General features: G+C 51.9%; 5 protein-coding genes across 5 annotated transcripts; 3 read left to right on the forward strand and 2 right to left on the reverse strand.

Annotated features, from left to right (window-relative positions):
* The first annotated feature begins 261 nt into the window (after positions 1-261).
* Positions 262-1942, forward strand: BO95DRAFT_175892 (GOLPH3/VPS74 family protein). Its single transcript, XM_025580852.1, has 4 exons — positions 262-786; positions 899-1145; positions 1211-1704; positions 1766-1942. Exons 1-4 carry the CDS (start codon positions 517-519, stop codon positions 1814-1816), a joined length of 1062 nt encoding a protein of 353 aa, XP_025440855.1. The 5' UTR covers positions 262-516; the 3' UTR covers positions 1817-1942.
* A 1110-nt stretch (positions 1943-3052) lies between these two features.
* Positions 3053-5789, reverse strand: BO95DRAFT_454274 (uncharacterized protein; the record flags this gene model as incomplete). Its single annotated transcript, XM_025588257.1, has 2 exons — positions 3053-4210; positions 4647-5789. 2 exons carry the CDS (start codon positions 5787-5789, stop codon positions 3053-3055), a joined length of 2301 nt encoding a protein of 766 aa, XP_025440856.1.
* A 1375-nt stretch (positions 5790-7164) lies between these two features.
* Positions 7165-8511, forward strand: BO95DRAFT_454275 (uncharacterized protein; the record flags this gene model as incomplete). Its single annotated transcript, XM_025588258.1, has 3 exons — positions 7165-7179; positions 7333-7595; positions 7656-8511. The coding sequence occupies 3 exons, from the start codon at positions 7165-7167 to the stop codon at positions 8509-8511; spliced, it is 1134 nt and encodes a 377-aa protein (XP_025440857.1).
* A 195-nt stretch (positions 8512-8706) lies between these two features.
* On the forward strand, positions 8707-10979 carry BO95DRAFT_444198 (CBS domain protein). The gene is made up of 5 exons (XM_025586830.1): positions 8707-9487; positions 9567-10036; positions 10094-10211; positions 10260-10438; positions 10498-10979. The coding sequence occupies exons 1-5, from the start codon at positions 9107-9109 to the stop codon at positions 10928-10930; spliced, it is 1581 nt and encodes a 526-aa protein (XP_025440858.1). The 5' UTR covers positions 8707-9106; the 3' UTR covers positions 10931-10979.
* Positions 10980-14063: 3084 nt separating this feature from the next.
* On the reverse strand, positions 14064-15643 carry BO95DRAFT_176009 (uncharacterized protein). The gene is made up of 2 exons (XM_025580853.1): positions 15463-15643; positions 14064-15413 (listed from the first exon to the last, which is right to left on the reverse strand). Exons 1-2 carry the CDS (start codon positions 15528-15530, stop codon positions 14180-14182), a joined length of 1302 nt encoding a protein of 433 aa, XP_025440859.1. The 5' UTR covers positions 15531-15643; the 3' UTR covers positions 14064-14179.
* Between the last annotated feature and the right edge of the window lie 1362 nt (positions 15644-17005).

A 17005-nucleotide genomic window follows, 5' to 3' on the forward strand; every position in this document is an offset into this window, starting at 1 on the left:
ATCCATCTCCAACGAAATTAACTAATTGTTGAGTGGTGCTTTTTGACTCTTGGCCGATTGACTCCTTTATTCGGCCATTTGCACCTCTCTCAGCTCTCTGTGTCAATCCGATCTTCTCTTCCACTCACTCCACTCCACCCTTCTCTTCCCCCCCCCTCCCCCTGGGATCATTTCCCGCTTAAACTGCTTAAGCCATAGTTAATCCCGTCTCTCATCTCGGCTTCTTCTTCCCTTTTCGATCATTCCGATTTTCTACAATTCTTTCGCCCCCCAAACCTCCCAAAGGGGTCAGACTCAATCTACAGTACAATCAATCGGTTCATGTCGCAGGCGATACCGGCATAGACCTCATTCCTGGCGTGTGCACCTTTCCAACACGATCCAACGCCCCTCCCTTCATTCGGCCTCAATCCTTTGATCTCGCACTCTCCCCGCTTCCGCCAAACTCACCACTTCCACCTTCCCTCCCTCCTCCCCCCCACTCCCCCCCCCAAACGCACCGTTCGATAAATCCTCATGGCCTCAGCCGGGGGCTTGACTCGCCGGAGAGGTGGCGGTCGAGTCGCTGGCGCAGAAGACAATGATGACAGCAGAGTCTCTTCGCCCATATCGAGAAACGGTTCGTCGCTGGACAACCGCGTCCCCGAAACGTCATTCACCAGCGCCGAAAATGGTCATAAGATCGCGTTCGACCCCCGAGACATCAGCGAAACGGAGGAGCGCAGCAAACAGCCCAAGCTCACCCTGATGGAGGAGGTACTCCTACTGGGATTGAAAGATAAACAGGTTGGGCACTTTCCCTTGCGATCCTTATCTCGGCTTTTGTTTTTGTGGGGCGATCGATATACGGGGCGATGTCTCAATTGCTGACCGCGGCCTTTTCATGTCGGTATTGTAGGGCTACCTTTCGTTCTGGAATGAGAACATCTCCTACGCCCTGCGAGGGTGCATCGTGATCGAACTGGCCCTCCGCGGTCGCATCAGCATGCAGAAGGATTCCTCTCGACGACGTTTCCCCTTGGCCGATCGGGTGATCGAGGTGATCGATGACACGCTGACGGGCGAGGTCTTGCTGGACGAGGCGTTGAAAATAATGAAGTCGAGCGAGAAGATGAGTGTCAACTCCTGGATCGATCTACTGAGCGGTGCGTACAAAGGGTTTCTGGTATTCTCTGGGTTGACATCGACAAAACTGATCTGTTGGGACCAGGTGAAACATGGAACTTGATGAAGATTGGTTACCAGCTGAAGCAAGTGCGCGAACGTCTCGCCAAGGGCCTGGTCGACAAGGGCATCCTGCGCACCGAGAAGCGCAACTTCCTCCTCTTTGATATGGCTACACACCCCGTGGCTGACGGCGGCGCCAAGGACGACCTCCACCGCCGTGTCCGCAACATCTGCAGCAGTCGCACCGTCATCCTTCCCGGCAACGCCTGGCTTCCCGAGGACGCTGAATTCCGCTACCTGCGGACGATCACCATGGTATGCGCCGCGTATGCGGCCAATGTTCTGGAGAATGCGCTGGTCACAATGAGCCACGAGGCTCGGGAACGGGCATTCGCGCAGGTAGATGAGTTGTTGGCCGAGTACTCGCAGTGGCCGTTCGGCCGGAGGGCAGGTGGCTCGCAAGCCATCGGAGCCAATTTGGCGCAGGCTATTAATGACGAGGTGAACAAGGCTAAGGACAAAGAGCTCCAGTTGGAGGTACGTACAGCCACTCATTGAATTTGGAACTGCCCCGATAGCTAACTTCCTTTTGACACAGATTGTGGCAGCATGTTTGAGCGTTTTCACTAGACTTGATTCTCTACTGTAATAGGCTTTTTCTTATTTCCATATCCCCCCCGCCCTCTGCTATAGCCTCCCTCCCCAGCTCTATCTCATTTTCAAATCTCGTCTATTACTGATACTACCAACTTTCATCGTCTTTCTCTCTCCGAGAATGAGAAAAGCACATCAACATTGCCTCCACCTAGGGACTTGACCTCTTTTTTCTCCTTCCTTTTCATTCACAGTTTTGGCAGTACTATTACCGGCGTACCGGGTTGGATCTGTCGCAGAAGTGATATGACGTTTTTGTGTCTTGTGTGTCGAACCTGCCGTGCTGCGAAGCGGCGACCCATTGCATTGAAACCTTGTTTTTGTACGAGAGATTACTTCTTTACTGGTTTCGATCCTTCTTCATTGAAAATGGTTCTTTTCACGTACTTTGGCCGCATCGGATAATCCAGTCTATGACCAAAATCTGCTCGTTTATTGTCTCTCTTCTCCTTGTTCAGTCAGCGCCCATCATTTTCGAACTTCATCCCTGCCCCAGCACCTGTTGGTGACGGGTGACACAGCCTCGGTACAACACGCTCCGCCCGCTAGATAAAACGTTGACAGTCCCGAAACTTCCCCCCATGGAACAAGGTAGTTTATGCAGTGGACGGACTCATGTTCAATTTCGAATCCAACCGGTGTGCTTGTGCATGGGTACCGTGACGCACACCATTTGTAGCAGAGTGCCCATGATCTCCATACCTTTGATAGATCACATGTATAGAATATCGCGTACCCGGGCTAGAATCGCCTCCCCCTTCGTTTCGAGGCCATTCCTATGCTTGTCGAGGTCGATTGGGCGCAAGGTAAAAGGGTCAGTGGCACATCTGTATGGTAAATGGTAACTTCATAGCATAGACGCCGCCGAAGCCTTCCAATGAATACTGGCATACAGCCCCCCATTGTGCAATCCGAGATATACTTCGGTGAGTGGATCTGGGTTCTGGTCATGCGATGTACTGTGGTCTACGACTGCGTAGTTTTCCTATGTGGGTTGTTTCTAGAGGTGAGGCGAGCGCCGTCGGGTCGAACCGGTGATCATAACGCAAGCACCTGTGGCAAATGGCTGACTCTAAAGCTTTATCGTATATGTGGTGCTATAGTACAGATGAACAATCTCTAAGTCAAGAGGATAAACAGGCAAATCAAGGCTGCAACGAACAGAGCAAAAATACAAGGCTAATGGAAAGAAACCATAATGGCACATCAGAACGAGATGAAGGGTTCAAGATCAGTTGACATGAATTACCATCATGCCGCCTCGTCGTCCACCGCCGGCGCCGGCCGCTCCCGAAGCCAGCATGTCGGCTCCTCTCTCGATATCGTGGATGCTTTCCACGCGGCCTCGGATTACATCACTCTCCACTAGCTGAGCGATGCGCTCCAGCGCCTCTCCATCTGGCCGCACCGCAACGAAGCGGCTGAGGACCCCGTTTTGGGGCGGTTCGGCGTTGCCCTCGGAATCCCGGTTCTGCGCTGGCGTGGAGTCCACAGCAGTCACGACGACACCATTGGACTTGACCACGCGCGGAGAGTGGGCTTGTTGGAACATTTGGCGGCCGGCACAGTCGATGACAAGGTCGACCGGGGCCCAGCGATTCTGGCGGAAGATGGCCCCTAGGTCATAATCTTGAGGCAAAGGGAGAGGGGCATAGAGGATCTCGTCGATCCCATACTCTTGTCGCAAGTAGTCCTCCTGATCCTGGGCATCACAAGTTGCACAGACCCAGGGCAGTTGGTTGGGGAACAGTGTCCGTGACCGGAGTAGCTGCAGTGCCTGGGCACCAACTTCGCTATTCCGCGAATTCGTCACCAGGACTCGTAATTGCCGTTCCATTTCTTTGACATCCTCGGGTACAAACCCGGCGTATGTGAAGAGAGACTGCCATGCTGTGAGAGCAGGCAGAGGAATTGCGGCTGCCTCCGCAGCACTGATATTGTTGGGTTTCAAAGCGATCTCATCCTCTGAAGCGACGACGTAATCGGCCGCGGCACCGTCACGGGTGTAGTTGACCAGGCCAAAAACGACGTCGCCAACCTCGAATTTCGGACCGCCTGGATTCCGGTAGTCATGCTTGGGCGTATCAGCAACTGTACCACAGAAGCAATGCAGAGGAATCTGAGGAATGGATTTAGACGGGTTCACGATGGTAGCTAGTCGTAGCTCATCGTGGGAGAAAGCTGCGGTTTTAACCTTGATCAGGTATTCATTCCCAGATGGCATTGGCGTCTGGAATCCAGAATCGAACTCGACGCAAGAGTCTACCCTGGGAGCATCCAGAGAAGTGAGGTCGGTGATAGCAGTTGACGCTGGTCGATAGTATAGTGCTCTCATCGTAGATGGCACTGTTGTTTGCTCATTCATTGTGGTCGATTTGCGGTTCTCTAGCTAAACGGTAACAGCCGGGCTGGAAAGGTTATGATGTGATGCAGCGGCGAAATATGCTCAATGAGGCCGACGCAAGCAGTCAGCCAACAGGATATAGGAGAATGAGAAGCAACACTATTCCGTGGTTTCGCCGAATGACAAGGCGTAGATCGAGCGGGGTTTGTTCCGATCGCAGATTTTAAGGATGGACCGCTGCAGCCACAAGCGCGGGTCTTGACGTTGTTGGTGACAGTCTACCATTGACGTAACCCCGAGTATAAACACGCTTATATCAGCAACCTTTGTGATGTCAACATCTAATTCGAAGTTCATTCGACATCACAGAATCGCCCGATCGTTCAGTATCGGTTGAGATTTCCTCGAGAGGCCCGAGCATTTTATGGCTTATTCCCAGCTCATCCACAAGGTGCTCTACCTCCGCAGGATCCTCGAAGACCTTCCATTTATGGTCGGGCACACCGTCAAATGCAGCTTCAAATCTCTTCGGCGAATTCTGCTCGTCCAAATGGGGAACATCAGTGACCTTTCTGATCCAGATTGCCTGAATCCAATCCGGATGTCTTTTGTAGAGTTCAGCATAGGCCTCTGGATCCTTCTGAGTCGAGTCGCCAATGCAAAGCACCTTTCGCTGGGGGAACCAGCCATGAATTTTTTCTGCACGGTCCACCTTGTATTCCATAGTGTTGACAGTGAACGATTTAACCAGCTCGCTCACATCTAGCCAAGATGTATCACGGAGGATCAGGGTTCCCGGGTTGAAATAGGTGTGAATGAAGCCGTGCAAGAACGGATACAGGTTGTATGGAGAAGCGGAAAGGTAAAACCATGTAGGCGTAAGGTCATATTGAAGCCTGGCATAAAGCTGAGGCATTCCAACGGTCGGCCTGGGCTCCTCCACGAAAGTTGTGCGAAGGATACCGGTTGACTCGGAGGTCTTGGTGTACTTGATGGTATCGTCAATGTCGGAAATGACAAGCCAACCCTCCGCACTGGCGTACGTCGTGCTCATCGTCACCTCGCTTGCCCAGCCGCGAAGGTACGAGCGTAGTTTCGTACCGTCTGTAATGTGGCGACTGTTAACTCCCACCGTTTGGCTGATAATGCCGCTACCATCCGTAGGCCCAAGCTGATGAATTTGGGTCGCATTGTTGGGCAAGGGTGTTTCCAACATCATCAAGTGCGCAGGTGTTGTGTGATATAGAAATGGCTGAAGTCGCTCCGCTATCCGATGACGAGTCTCTTTATCTGTGCCAATCTCCCCGTCCAGTCCGATGAGGTCTGCAACCATGGCGACGAGTTTACTGAGGTCCTTCCTGCTGTCTCTCTGGAATACACAAGCAACAACTTCTGCCCGCCATAGGTTGAGCTCGGTTGAGCCAGATATCGGTGCCTGGTATGCTGTGTTGTCGAACAGCCAGACGGTATGTTCGCGTTCATTTGCCATTTGTTTTGCAGGCGAAGGCTTTGCCAGAAAGGATACTAAGAATTGCAACATGGCTGAATCCCGTTTCCACGCATGAGCCACCTTGGCCACTCGCTGAAGTACTGAAGTGGGTTTGGAGTGTGAGTCGGAGCTCATCTTAAATGCGAGGTGACTCTCTTGAGGGTCAACTATAAATAAGAGATAGGTTTATTATCGCTAAACTTGACAGATGGAATGTAGCAGTGTAGGTTGTACTCCCAAGCACGAATGATCAGTTTTGAATGTAAAGTATCGCTCAGGACGGTGTCCTGATATATAGGGCCACAGAGTGCGCCTGATCTGGAAGACTAGACGGGCCATATCCCAAGCCACAAGGCAGTGAAGCCCTTGGCCAAGTCAGGTAAGCCAACCTGAGTCATTTTTGGGTCAGTCAGTCAGAAGAGTAGGCCATAAGGCTGAGGGTATCGTGTGGGGTTCCTGGTCGCGAGAACCACACATAAAAGGCGCTTCGACTGCATCGATACAACTAAATTGCCGCTTGGCGCCCGAGTCAGCCTGCAAGGGCTCGTGACCCTATCAGAGCTCGAGGCTCAGCGGCTGACCGCTGACGATCTTCTCTTGCGTGCCAATGAACTGGCCATTTGCCCCGGTCAGATGCAGGGAATGTGCAGGAACTGGAGTAGAGGTCAATCTTGGTCACTGGGCATGTAAGGGATGCCGGCCCGTTGGATGTCGGATCGCTGCCCCCAAGAATAGATTTAGTAAGACATCGTACTTAGCGCTCTATTGTGTCTCCGCTGAGTTACGCAGTACGCAGGTTTGGCAACATCGCCACCATGCATGCCGGCGAACTAGAGATGCGATGAACGTTGCCTTCCATGACTGTTTCGTTGCTTTGTGAGTCGTTCGTTGCAGGGTTGCAGTCACAGTAAGGTACGGGATAACAGGGATTCAGTCTCCGCCTGAAACATTATGAGGCAGTGCTATCGTGTATAGCCCACCAAATAGGAACAACACAAGTCTGACCTCGGACTGTTCGAGGAGGAATGAAGTCAGAGAGGAAAGATGATGCGGAGGGAGTACTGGGTAGGTAGAATAAAGTACGGTACCTACAGCTGGAGTATGTACTGTACAGTAAGCTCCGACAGAGACGCGGCGCGGTTCGGGTCAGTGGGGTTACCTGTTTGGGTAATTTGATTTGGCCTTCCCTTCCTTTCTTGGGGACAAGACTTTGCACCGTCCCATACTAAGGCTCCTCAGGAACAAGGCAAGTCGGCTACTTCACCTGCCATCTAATACCCATTTCGAACTAGTCAATGACTGAGTGCCTTGGTTTCTACTTTCTTCTCAATATGTCGGAACGATAAAGCTTGTTACTGGGTGGTTGACATGCTCAATCTAGGTTGTACACAAACACGTGCTCGCCTATACTCTGCCGCGTCTCCATATCAATATTGCAAGTTTACAATCTAGTAGGATGTTGGTTATATGATCATAGCATACTCTAGATCAGAGACTAGCAATTGCCGCCATGCCTGATCAAACCGTGTTCCAGAATACATACAACGCGCGTGCTGGACGCGTCTATACACGAAAAAAAGTCTCCGATGAGCCCCAACAGCCCAAACGGAAAAAGGCATCGTCTTATTCGAAACTCTCTGATCGCATGCCGATACCCAAACCGAAAAGAATCCACGAGGTTGTTGACCGGAACAGTGGTCAGGTGTACTTGGAGTCTTTTAAGGAGCCTTCCTTGGCCTCTTCCAAGGGTGCGGCCTGGGTCCATGAGACGCCTTTCCTGCCTGAAGGATGGGACAAACAACCCGTTGCACGTGGTGCACCTTCATTGATGCATGCGGCAACGAGACAAGCTCTGTCGGACCAAAGAAATCTTCGACCCGAGCTGTTTGCTTCCGTGCCATGGCGGCTCGCAAAGTCTCTGTGGGATATACTTGGCCAGTGGTAAGAGGTGCCTATCCTCCTTAAACAGCTGCGAGATCCTAACTCCCTTGCGCTCAAAAGCAACAAACAGACTACATATGCCTGGAAACTATTCGCAACAGCATATCCCGAGGAGTTCGGTAAGATTGCTTCGCACCGTGCCATGAAGGTCGAGAGCCCCCTCATGCCGATGCAGGACTACTTGAGTCTGGTCAAAGGTGACTCGTTGAGCTGGGGCGCGTGCTTAACTCTGGCTGCCACACATGCTCGAGTTCCTGATCTCGTAGGCTTGGCTAACATACCCAATCTCATTGCGCTGGAGATTGCCACACCACTTCAGTATGAAGGCATCCAGGACGAGAGCGAGGCGCCTATGGTTGATCTCAATGATCGAGTTGTGCGGTCGTGGAGTGAGTTGGCACAGAGCTCCGCGGGATTCGCAAATTTGAGGGTCCTGATGTTACAATCTCAGTCCAACATCTCATCTGTCGCACTACGTTACCTCCGTGACTTGCCAGCACTGCGGTTTGTGGTGCTGAATGGGTGTCCTGCCATTCCAGCCGGCGCTACGGTTGGGTTTGAGTTAGAGGGCTGGACTGTTGTGGATATGGGCGAAGTGCCGAAATCTGTGCAGAGCATCTACCAGAAGACGCTGGAAATTGATGGGGCAGAGAAGTCGACCTTCCCTGTTGATGCCCCTACCTTCTCTCTCCAAGTTGGGCAGAAAACACTGAAGGTCTTACGCGCGACCTCGAAAAAAACTCATCGTGCCGTTGGCTATAATCCCATTTGTCTTCGGCGCATCAAGGATTATGCCGAACCGCCTGTTAAGAAACAGAAAACGACTTCTGATCAAAGACCTGCAGGCTCAAAACGGGCAGTAATGAAAGTGCGCAAGCTGAAAGATCTTGGGGGTATGCTGCAGGACTTTCTCTAGCTGGAGTGGATACACGTGATGGATGATGTATGATGTCACTTGCAGGAGACAGGCGCATGAGATCTCTCTGGCTCGTATGTACCTGTACGGCTGCAAGCGTGCGGGTGCCTGGTGATCGCGCAAATGATCTGCATGTACTCCGTACTTCTTTGGCTTTCAAGGCTTCATTTCCTGTGAGCTCACTGTCCATGGAAGTATAACATGGATGCCCCAGGCCTCCGTCGGACTGAAGATACAATGACGCTGGCATAGCCAGCGGGAGGACGCTAATTGGCTGACAGCCGCCGCCTCCCCGCGCTACTCCCGACCGGTTGACGCCAGTTGTTCCCCGCCTTGTGATTGTGACTCGATTCAATGACTCCATCGTCCCCAGACGCCGATTTCCTTTCCTTTCTTTTCTGACTGTGCGTCTTGGCTTATAGCCCGTTGACAGGCTCTTTTGATATCTGATCTCTGATTCGCTTTCTCCGTTGCTGTCTCCAGCAGGAGTACTGTAACTTACCTAGTAGTACCTACTGCATCTCAACCGAAAGTTGGGCATCGCCTGCCTCCGAGCTCCCCTTACTAATTTACCCCTCTTCGACCACACCCCACGATGGCCGACTATCCTGTAGATGCGGCGGCGGAGAATGATTCCAGTGGATCGAATATCGCATCGCCCCGCTCCAGCACAGATTCCTGGACCACTTCTGTGGGCAACCGATCTCTCCGACTTTCATCTCACACGTCCGGTCACCAGCACCGCCAAAGCATGAGCGAGAGCCTTCGCGGAACTCCTGGGTCTCCGAGGGCTCGACGACAACCGTCACTCACCCAGTCCGCCATTCAGAGCCTCATTGATAATCCTCCGGCTCCAAGCAATGTCAACTCTGCATTCGCCGGTCGGGACTGGCGGGAAATCCAGATTGGCGAGCTTGTCAGTCCCAACGACTTGAAATTCGTGGAGGTCGATACCGGGATTGAAGAAGCGACGAATGTAAGCGGCCAGGAAACACTTCTATTGGTCTTTTTCTTATTTCTTTTTTTTTTCTTATCACAAAGACTGACACGCATAGATCTTGATCGATACCGCAGCTCCGGTGCTCCTGATTCGAGAAACGCCTGACCAGAAGTCTGCCGTGGGCACTTTCGACTACTCCGATCTCAATGCATACCTCCTGTTGGCGGCAGGACTGACGCAACCCGATGAAACGTTATTGGCATCGTACGAAGAACTAGCCCGAAAGGCGAAACAGGGCATCAAGATTCCGCTGAAGGATGTGAAGGATTTGGGAAGGAAAGAACCGTTGACAACGCTGCCTGCGTCGGCCAACGTGATGACGGCCGTGCAGACTTTCGGGGGAGGTGTGCACCGCGTTGTGGTAGTCGATGAACAAAAGGAAAGGGAAGTGGTGGGCATCTTCAGTCAGTACCGGTTGGTCAAGTTTCTCTGGGAGAACGGACGTAGCTTCCCGGTGATTGACCAGCTCTATCCCCAATCCTTGCATGAGCTGGGAATTGGTTCGCGCGAGGTCATCTCAATCAAGTATGTTCCATTGTCAGATGCAGATGCGAGTGATACGTACTGACATTTTCATTGCAGTGGGGACCGGCCGCTCTGCGAAGCCCTTCAGGTCATGAATGACGAGGGGGTTTCATCAATCGCCGTGGTGGACAACCATTTTAATGTGGTGGGCAACATTTCAACAACCGATGTTAAGGTATGTTTCACTGTCCTCGAATAGCACAAGCGTCGCTGACCTCGATAGCTACTCACCCGGTCGTCCTCACTCCCACTACTGCGCAACACCTGTACACATTTCATTTCCGTTATTCTGTCTACACGTGGCCTGGAAGAGGGCAAGGACTCATTCCCAGTGTTCCACGTAAACCCGACCTCGACTCTAGCACATACCGTGGCCAAAGTGGTTGCGACCAAGTCTCACCGGTAAGTTTAGTAGTATCTGCTCCAGATAGTGCCCGGCCTGACTATGAATCATGATACAGCCTGTGGGTCACCGATCCCCTGTCGCCCGCCTCGTCAGGGCCCCCGACCCCATCTCATTCATCCGTGCACATTCCTCTTCCGACGACTACGCAATCTCCGCCGCAGACCCCCGCGATCGGCAGTAATCCGAGCCTACAGGCCCCGAATTTCAGCTCTGCGCACCTGCCAAGCCCGCCCCAGTCGTTCCTCGGCGCGACAACCATGGTGCCATCGATCCCTGCGTCAGCTCTGCCGGGGGCACGGCTCTCGGGACGCCTGGTGGGGGTGGTGAGTTTGACGGATATTCTGAACCTGCAGGCCCGGGCGAGCGGGCTCAGTCCGGCCGATCCAGCGGAGAGTCGGAGTCGACGTCGCCGGAGCAGCAGCTCGAGTGTAAGTGTACGACGCAGTGGGGAGATTGGACGGGAGCTGTTCAGTGGGAGGATTGTATAGGTGAGTACGACGGGATGCAGATGCAACCAAGACAGGCATTGGCTTCACTTCATCATTTGTTTTTCAATCAGCTTAATCATCATCAAGTGACAATACATACACGGATAGCCACCCGAATAACTGGGTCATATTTACCTCTATTGAACGCATGTAGCCGAGAATACGTTACTGGAAAATCATCGGTCCTTGCCCTTAGGCACCCGAGGAAGCGGGATTCGCCTCCCACTCACCATCAAGCCATCCATAAACACCTACAGTATAGTACCTAGCTAGCTCGACTCCATTAGAAATCTCCGGCAAAGCTCCGAAAGAGTATCCTGGAACCGGGGAGGGGAGAGGTGGGGAGGGGGGGCGGCAACCAGAAGTACTGCCCGGATCCTCCCATCCCAGCGCATCCCTTCACCCTCGGCAATCGAACAGCAATCGGCAGTAATCAAACAACATGAAGAACAAGAACAAGAACGAAAAGTCCCCATGGCAAAATAGGTCAGACTCCAGTCCCTACCGTACCTTAGAACCTCAGCACCTTCGCCTCTAAGCCTTAGTATCAATGCGTGTGCATGTGCATGTGACAGTGTACGACGATCGATCGATCGATCAATCCAACCATTCATCCATCCAAAACAATCAATCAGTCAGTCAGTCAGTCAGTCAGCTGTCGGCCATCCCCGAGCAAAAGTCTCTTTTAGCTAACGAGCGAGTGAGCATCTACGGCTACTCAATATTTGGGACAATCTGAGCGAGCGAGCAAGCGAGCAGCAAGAGACAGATGATAGAGTTTCAGGGTTATCCGTGGGAAAAGATCAATCGATAAATCCTCCTCCTGCACCTCCTCCCGTGTTTCCCTTCCCCCCTCCCCGCCGGCGGCGGCAAATCCACTTTTTATTTTGGGTTACTACATGTAATGTAGGTAGTTCGCCTCCAGATATTCGGTAGGTAGCTTGGTGGGTTAGGAAGGGATGGGCTGGGGTTGGTTGTTCGGGGTTTGGGCGGAGAGGCAGGCTTATGTGGAATGGGATGGAATGGGATGGGACGGTAAGGTAGCGGGGGTCTGTGAATTCTATCCAGTACATCAATGTACAGTACGGTGTTTGCTGGTGGTGTTGGTGGTGGTGGCGAAGTCAGGGAATTTTGTTTTTAGGTGTTGCTCGGGGTGAATATCGGGGATGAGTGTTCAGAAGAGGGGGTTGTATACGAGGTATGATCGAATAGGTAGGTAGGTAGACTGACAGAGAGGGGGGGAGGGATTGTTCGGGGGTAGAGATAGGAAGCGAGAGAGAGTATAGACGAGGGAGGACTGGACTGGGTGATTCTAGACCGTCAATCACCCGACTACGTACGCAGAACAGGAAGACAAAATCGAAGCGGAAGATAATTCCCCAGGCCAATGCCCTCCCTGGCTCTCGAACACTTCCCATACTATGAGTAAGTTCCTAGACTACCTACTGAGCAGTAAACTACTACACATACTGAGAACTGTCATTTGGATCCATAATAGATCGCTAAGCCTGACAAACCCTAAATCCCGAACACCCTTCAGTCCACTCGTAGCGAATCAGCTAGCTATGAATCAGTTGAGATTTCAAATCCCTGTTCCCCCCAAAAACGTCTCTCTCAAACTCAGTTTCAATAAATCAATAAATTTTTACCAAAGATATCAAACCATCGTGCGTTGATAGTCAGGCCCAGAACCCAGCTAACTAACCACTAACTGACCAAGAGGACGCTTGCGTGCATTAGCCGGCGCCCTTATCGGACAGGACATGTAAAGTAAATCGGTAATGCAGATACAAACCCTGTAATTACTAGCCCACTGCCGCACGCACACCTGCACTCAGCACAGACCAGAACCCAAAATAAATCAACGATCCACCCCGATGGATCCAATCAATCGACGTATCAGTCATTAGAGTTGAGATGGAGGGATTAGTTGAACCATTATTAACGTTACCACCGAGTTCAAACCCACCCCCACACAAGCTTGGGAATGGGGCCACTGGCCAGCCCGCCCTGATCGGCCTCAAGACTTTCTTCCAACTTGCACGTTCAAGAGGAACCTAGCTATAGGTCCAGAAGTTGCTACACAGGCAGAATTGGACTACCTGGTTGATTTAGCTCGCAGTATCAGGACCAGATTAGACTCCACCAGACCACCAGACCACCAGACCGACAATCACACATTCCAGCACCACACCACACCAACCCACACCACACCACCACACCATAGTCCAGTAGTTACTTACAGTATGTAGTCCACAAGCAGAGACGACAACAAATCAAACACACAAAATAAGCACTCTATCCCCGATAACCTCGCATGGCAGACAGAAGCTTGGTTACTCGTAGTTCCTCAGCACTACTGTACCCCTTTACGAAATCATCATTCTCCCTTGGTATGCACACCATCTACAATCCCAGATACAGCTGTGACTACCTAGTACTACAGACTGCAACTCCAAACCCCCCAACCAACCACTAACTTAACCCTCTGAGAGAGCCCCATCAATTGAAGAAACTGCACACGACTCCAAAAATTCTGCAAAATCCCGCAATATGCCACCATGACATAGGATGCAAGAACAATGCGAAAGAATAATGGGAAGGAAGGTGAAAGAAATTTTTTTTGGCAGCTTGCTTGCTAACTCCCAGACTTCTCCAGATTTGATCGGCAAGGGATCGATTGATCGCTGTTTGCGGCTTGTCCGTCCTTCGATGTAACGCTGCGGGTGGATGCAGTGGGTGTGTGCCTTGCCCTTACTTCCAGCCCTTTTCCCCACCCTTTTTTTTCTAATTCCGTGCAGAGAAGAAAAACTCTTGCTTCTTCCACGGATCGGGCTTGTCCTGGATGCTGATCGATTTCGTTTGGATGCATAGTCTGCAGTCAGATTGGGAGGTCTGATACCGAAGAAAAAAAAGGATTGGAAACATAGGTAAGGCCATCGTCTCTCATTATTTTGTAGTAATAGTAGTAGTATCAGAAGTAGTAGTAGTAGTAGTAGATAAATCACTATATCCATCACGCATGTCCGTTCCTGCTCGCAGATCAAACCCCATCAACGCCATAGTCTTCGGGTATTGCTGTACTTCTCCACCTCCCCTCCTTGTGTACAAATTGTACAAATATAAGTCCAGCCCATGCACAAGCACTCCTGCCTCAATCCCTCCCAACCGATCGAGTAATAAGACAAAAACTAAAAATATAGTATGTAGAGTCACAGAAAGAAAGAAGAGAAACCAACGAGACACGCATCAAGCACTGATGGGGTACTCTTCCAATGTAAAGAATTCGTCAAAACCCACATCCGCCTCCGGTAGCTGGCTGCCACTGCCCAATCCAAATGCGAAGCGGCTAAATTCATCATATTCGGGATCCAGATGATCAGCTTGGTACGTCACCTCCACACCCTCCTCCTTATTCAGGTCCAGTCCCCAAACACCACCGTTCTGCCCTGTGGAATGAGGGGAGTGTGGTGTACTCGGCGTAGGACATAAGTCGGGCGTTGGGATAATAGGCTCGGCAGAAGACCCCATGTCCTGCCCACTGCCGCGCGGGGAGCTCATTTGCGACATTGTAGTGGCAGGCAGGCCGTGTGCCAGAACTATTTGACCTGGCTCCGATCGGACGCGGTTGTGTTGGATCACATTGACCGGGCGGCTCATCGCCGGAGTTGGGGAAGTCATGGTAGCAGCAGCTGTGGTTGTGGTTCCTCCCACGGCAGGAGTGCCCATCAAAGGAGAAGCGGCTATGGTGTGGACTGGGATGACCGGTGCGGACGCCATCCGGTCTCTAAACTGCCGCACTGGCATCGCGGCCATCTCTCCTAGAGAGGCTGTAGGCTGCTGTAGCTGAGGGGATAGATAACCTGCAGTCCAGGGTGACCGGAAGGGCTGCTGCGGGCCGAGTTGCTGCTGCTGGTGGGCAACGGGGGACCAGGTGGGTCCGCCCGCCTGGGCAATGTAGGATGGCACTTGGCCCGCCGAAGCAGGAACAACGTTGGGATACGACGGCGACTGCGCAGTCCCGTCCAAATTAGGGGAGAGCACGTAGCTGCTAGGGTTTGCCGACAGCGGACTAGTCATTGGTCCGGGTTGCACCCTGCAGTCCTCTGCGATGGAAGATCGCAGCCCGGACAGATCAAGGCTCATTTTGCGTATGCCGTTGATCGAAGCGCGCGGGTTCATATGTGCACTTGCAGCTCGCCGCTGATGCAGACCACCGCCGGGACGCGCACCATGCCAGGCGGCCATTAGGTTCCGGTTAAATTCGGCATGTAGCTGCATGGACTGAGCATGCAGCATCCGGTTGATCTTCTCTTGGTAGCGGTCATCCACCTCTTCGTACATTGCCTCTCGCTCCACAATGTCTCTGCTGATGAGAAGAGCCTTGCCAGTGCGTTGCTTGTGCAGGCTGGAGGCCCGGTTGGCCGACTCCACGCGGGCATCGAGGCTTCTATCTTTCCGTCTCGAAGCTGCAATGAACGCTCTGCAATCAATCAGCATAGAACAAGCCTCTTGAAGTCGGTGGTACTTACCGTTCCTGATTCTCCTCTTTCGTGCGAGGATTTGGGGCGACATCGAGGTCGATGCCAGGAGATCCCATTTTAAAGCAGTTTTTGAGAGTCAGGGAAAGTAAAACTGTGTGGGGTGGTAAATGTAAGCCGAGAGCAATACTGCAGTTAGATGAAGGCTGTAGAGATAGATACAGGAGCCCTGGGGCTGAAGAAGAATAGACAACGATAGACGGGTGATACCTCGTCCAGAGCAGGGCTAGAAATAAGATAAAGAAAAAAAAGTTGTAAAGAGCAGCCAGCAGGAGAAATTAAATAGATGGTTGCCAAGGAGGGGCATCCTACGCTGCAAAGCGGACAACGGAGTGGTTCAGGCCGAGAACCTACTGTACTTGACTACCGGAAATGCAAGCTGGGGAATCCCAAGCTGACAGGCGAAGAGACGCCCGAGTCCAGACAGGATCAGCCAGAGAGCAACCATAGCCAAGGCTGGGACTCTCCCCGGAGGGGGGGTGGGGGGAGGTCTGGCGAGTTCTCAAAGTCTGCTGAAACCATGGGACGGGCAACAGCTAGAGTTCTTTGCGGAGCTGGGTCTGAGCATCCTGGACAGCTGGCGAGAGTACATATCCATGGGAAGACCTGAAGTCATTCCCAGTCGTTCGAAAGGCAAGGTAGCTAGGGAATACAGTAAAGTCAGACCGGAAGTATTGTCCCAAGGCCATGATTGCGAGTGTTCAGATGTAGAGGAAAGGAAAAGTCTTGCAGATGAGCATCGAAGAAGAGGAATAGAGGAGAAGGAGACAGTAGACGACTGAAGGGGGGGGCGCGGCGGAAAGGACAAAGGACAGTGCTGGGTTGACTGATTGCTCGTAAACCCTTGAGGCTGACTCCAAAGTCAATTATTCGCTTGCTTAGCAAGCCTGGAGCGAGTCTTGGAGTCTCTATTGATGAACAACAATCTGAAGGAAGGAAGGAAGATAAGCTGCCAGTGTTTCATACTTCCGTTACGGTATGGTACTGTCACTCTGCAGCCCACTGATCGCCAATCCTACCCAGAGCGGCAAGAGCAATCGGACTTAGGCGGGACATAAGCTTAGTCACCCCTGCAACTGAGTGTCAATTGAGTGCTGCCCCACTGTCAGCCTGCGGGGTCATGTATCGAATCTTGCATGATTAGTGGTAATGGATCGGTATGGCGCTACTGTAGGTACATACATGGATACGAATCCAACTCAACAACGGGAGGGTGTTGCACCTAAACTACCTACTTAGTACAGTACATTGTAGTTATGTAGTAGTACACTGGACCTACAGCTACCTTTTCACTTCTTCCTGCCGCTCATTATTACTCAGCCATGAAACGATGTGATGATCAACTGCAGACATCGCCCAATGCCGCCTTGTTCTTACCCGATCAGGGAATTGCCCTGAACACGAAGATGACAGTCTCTCAGTCTCATCTTTGAAGCTGTTTGACCCGGAGGAAAATAGTTGACGGGTCCCCCCCCCCTCTCTGCAGTCTCGATAACAGACAACTTTCTCTTGTAATTCTTGGAAGAGTTCATTT

The sequence above is a fragment of the Aspergillus brunneoviolaceus genome (assembly GCF_003184695.1).
Source record: "Aspergillus brunneoviolaceus CBS 621.78 unplaced genomic scaffold BO95scaffold_45, whole genome shotgun sequence".
In the NCBI taxonomy this organism is placed as follows: Eukaryota; Fungi; Ascomycota; class Eurotiomycetes; order Eurotiales; family Aspergillaceae; genus Aspergillus; species Aspergillus brunneoviolaceus.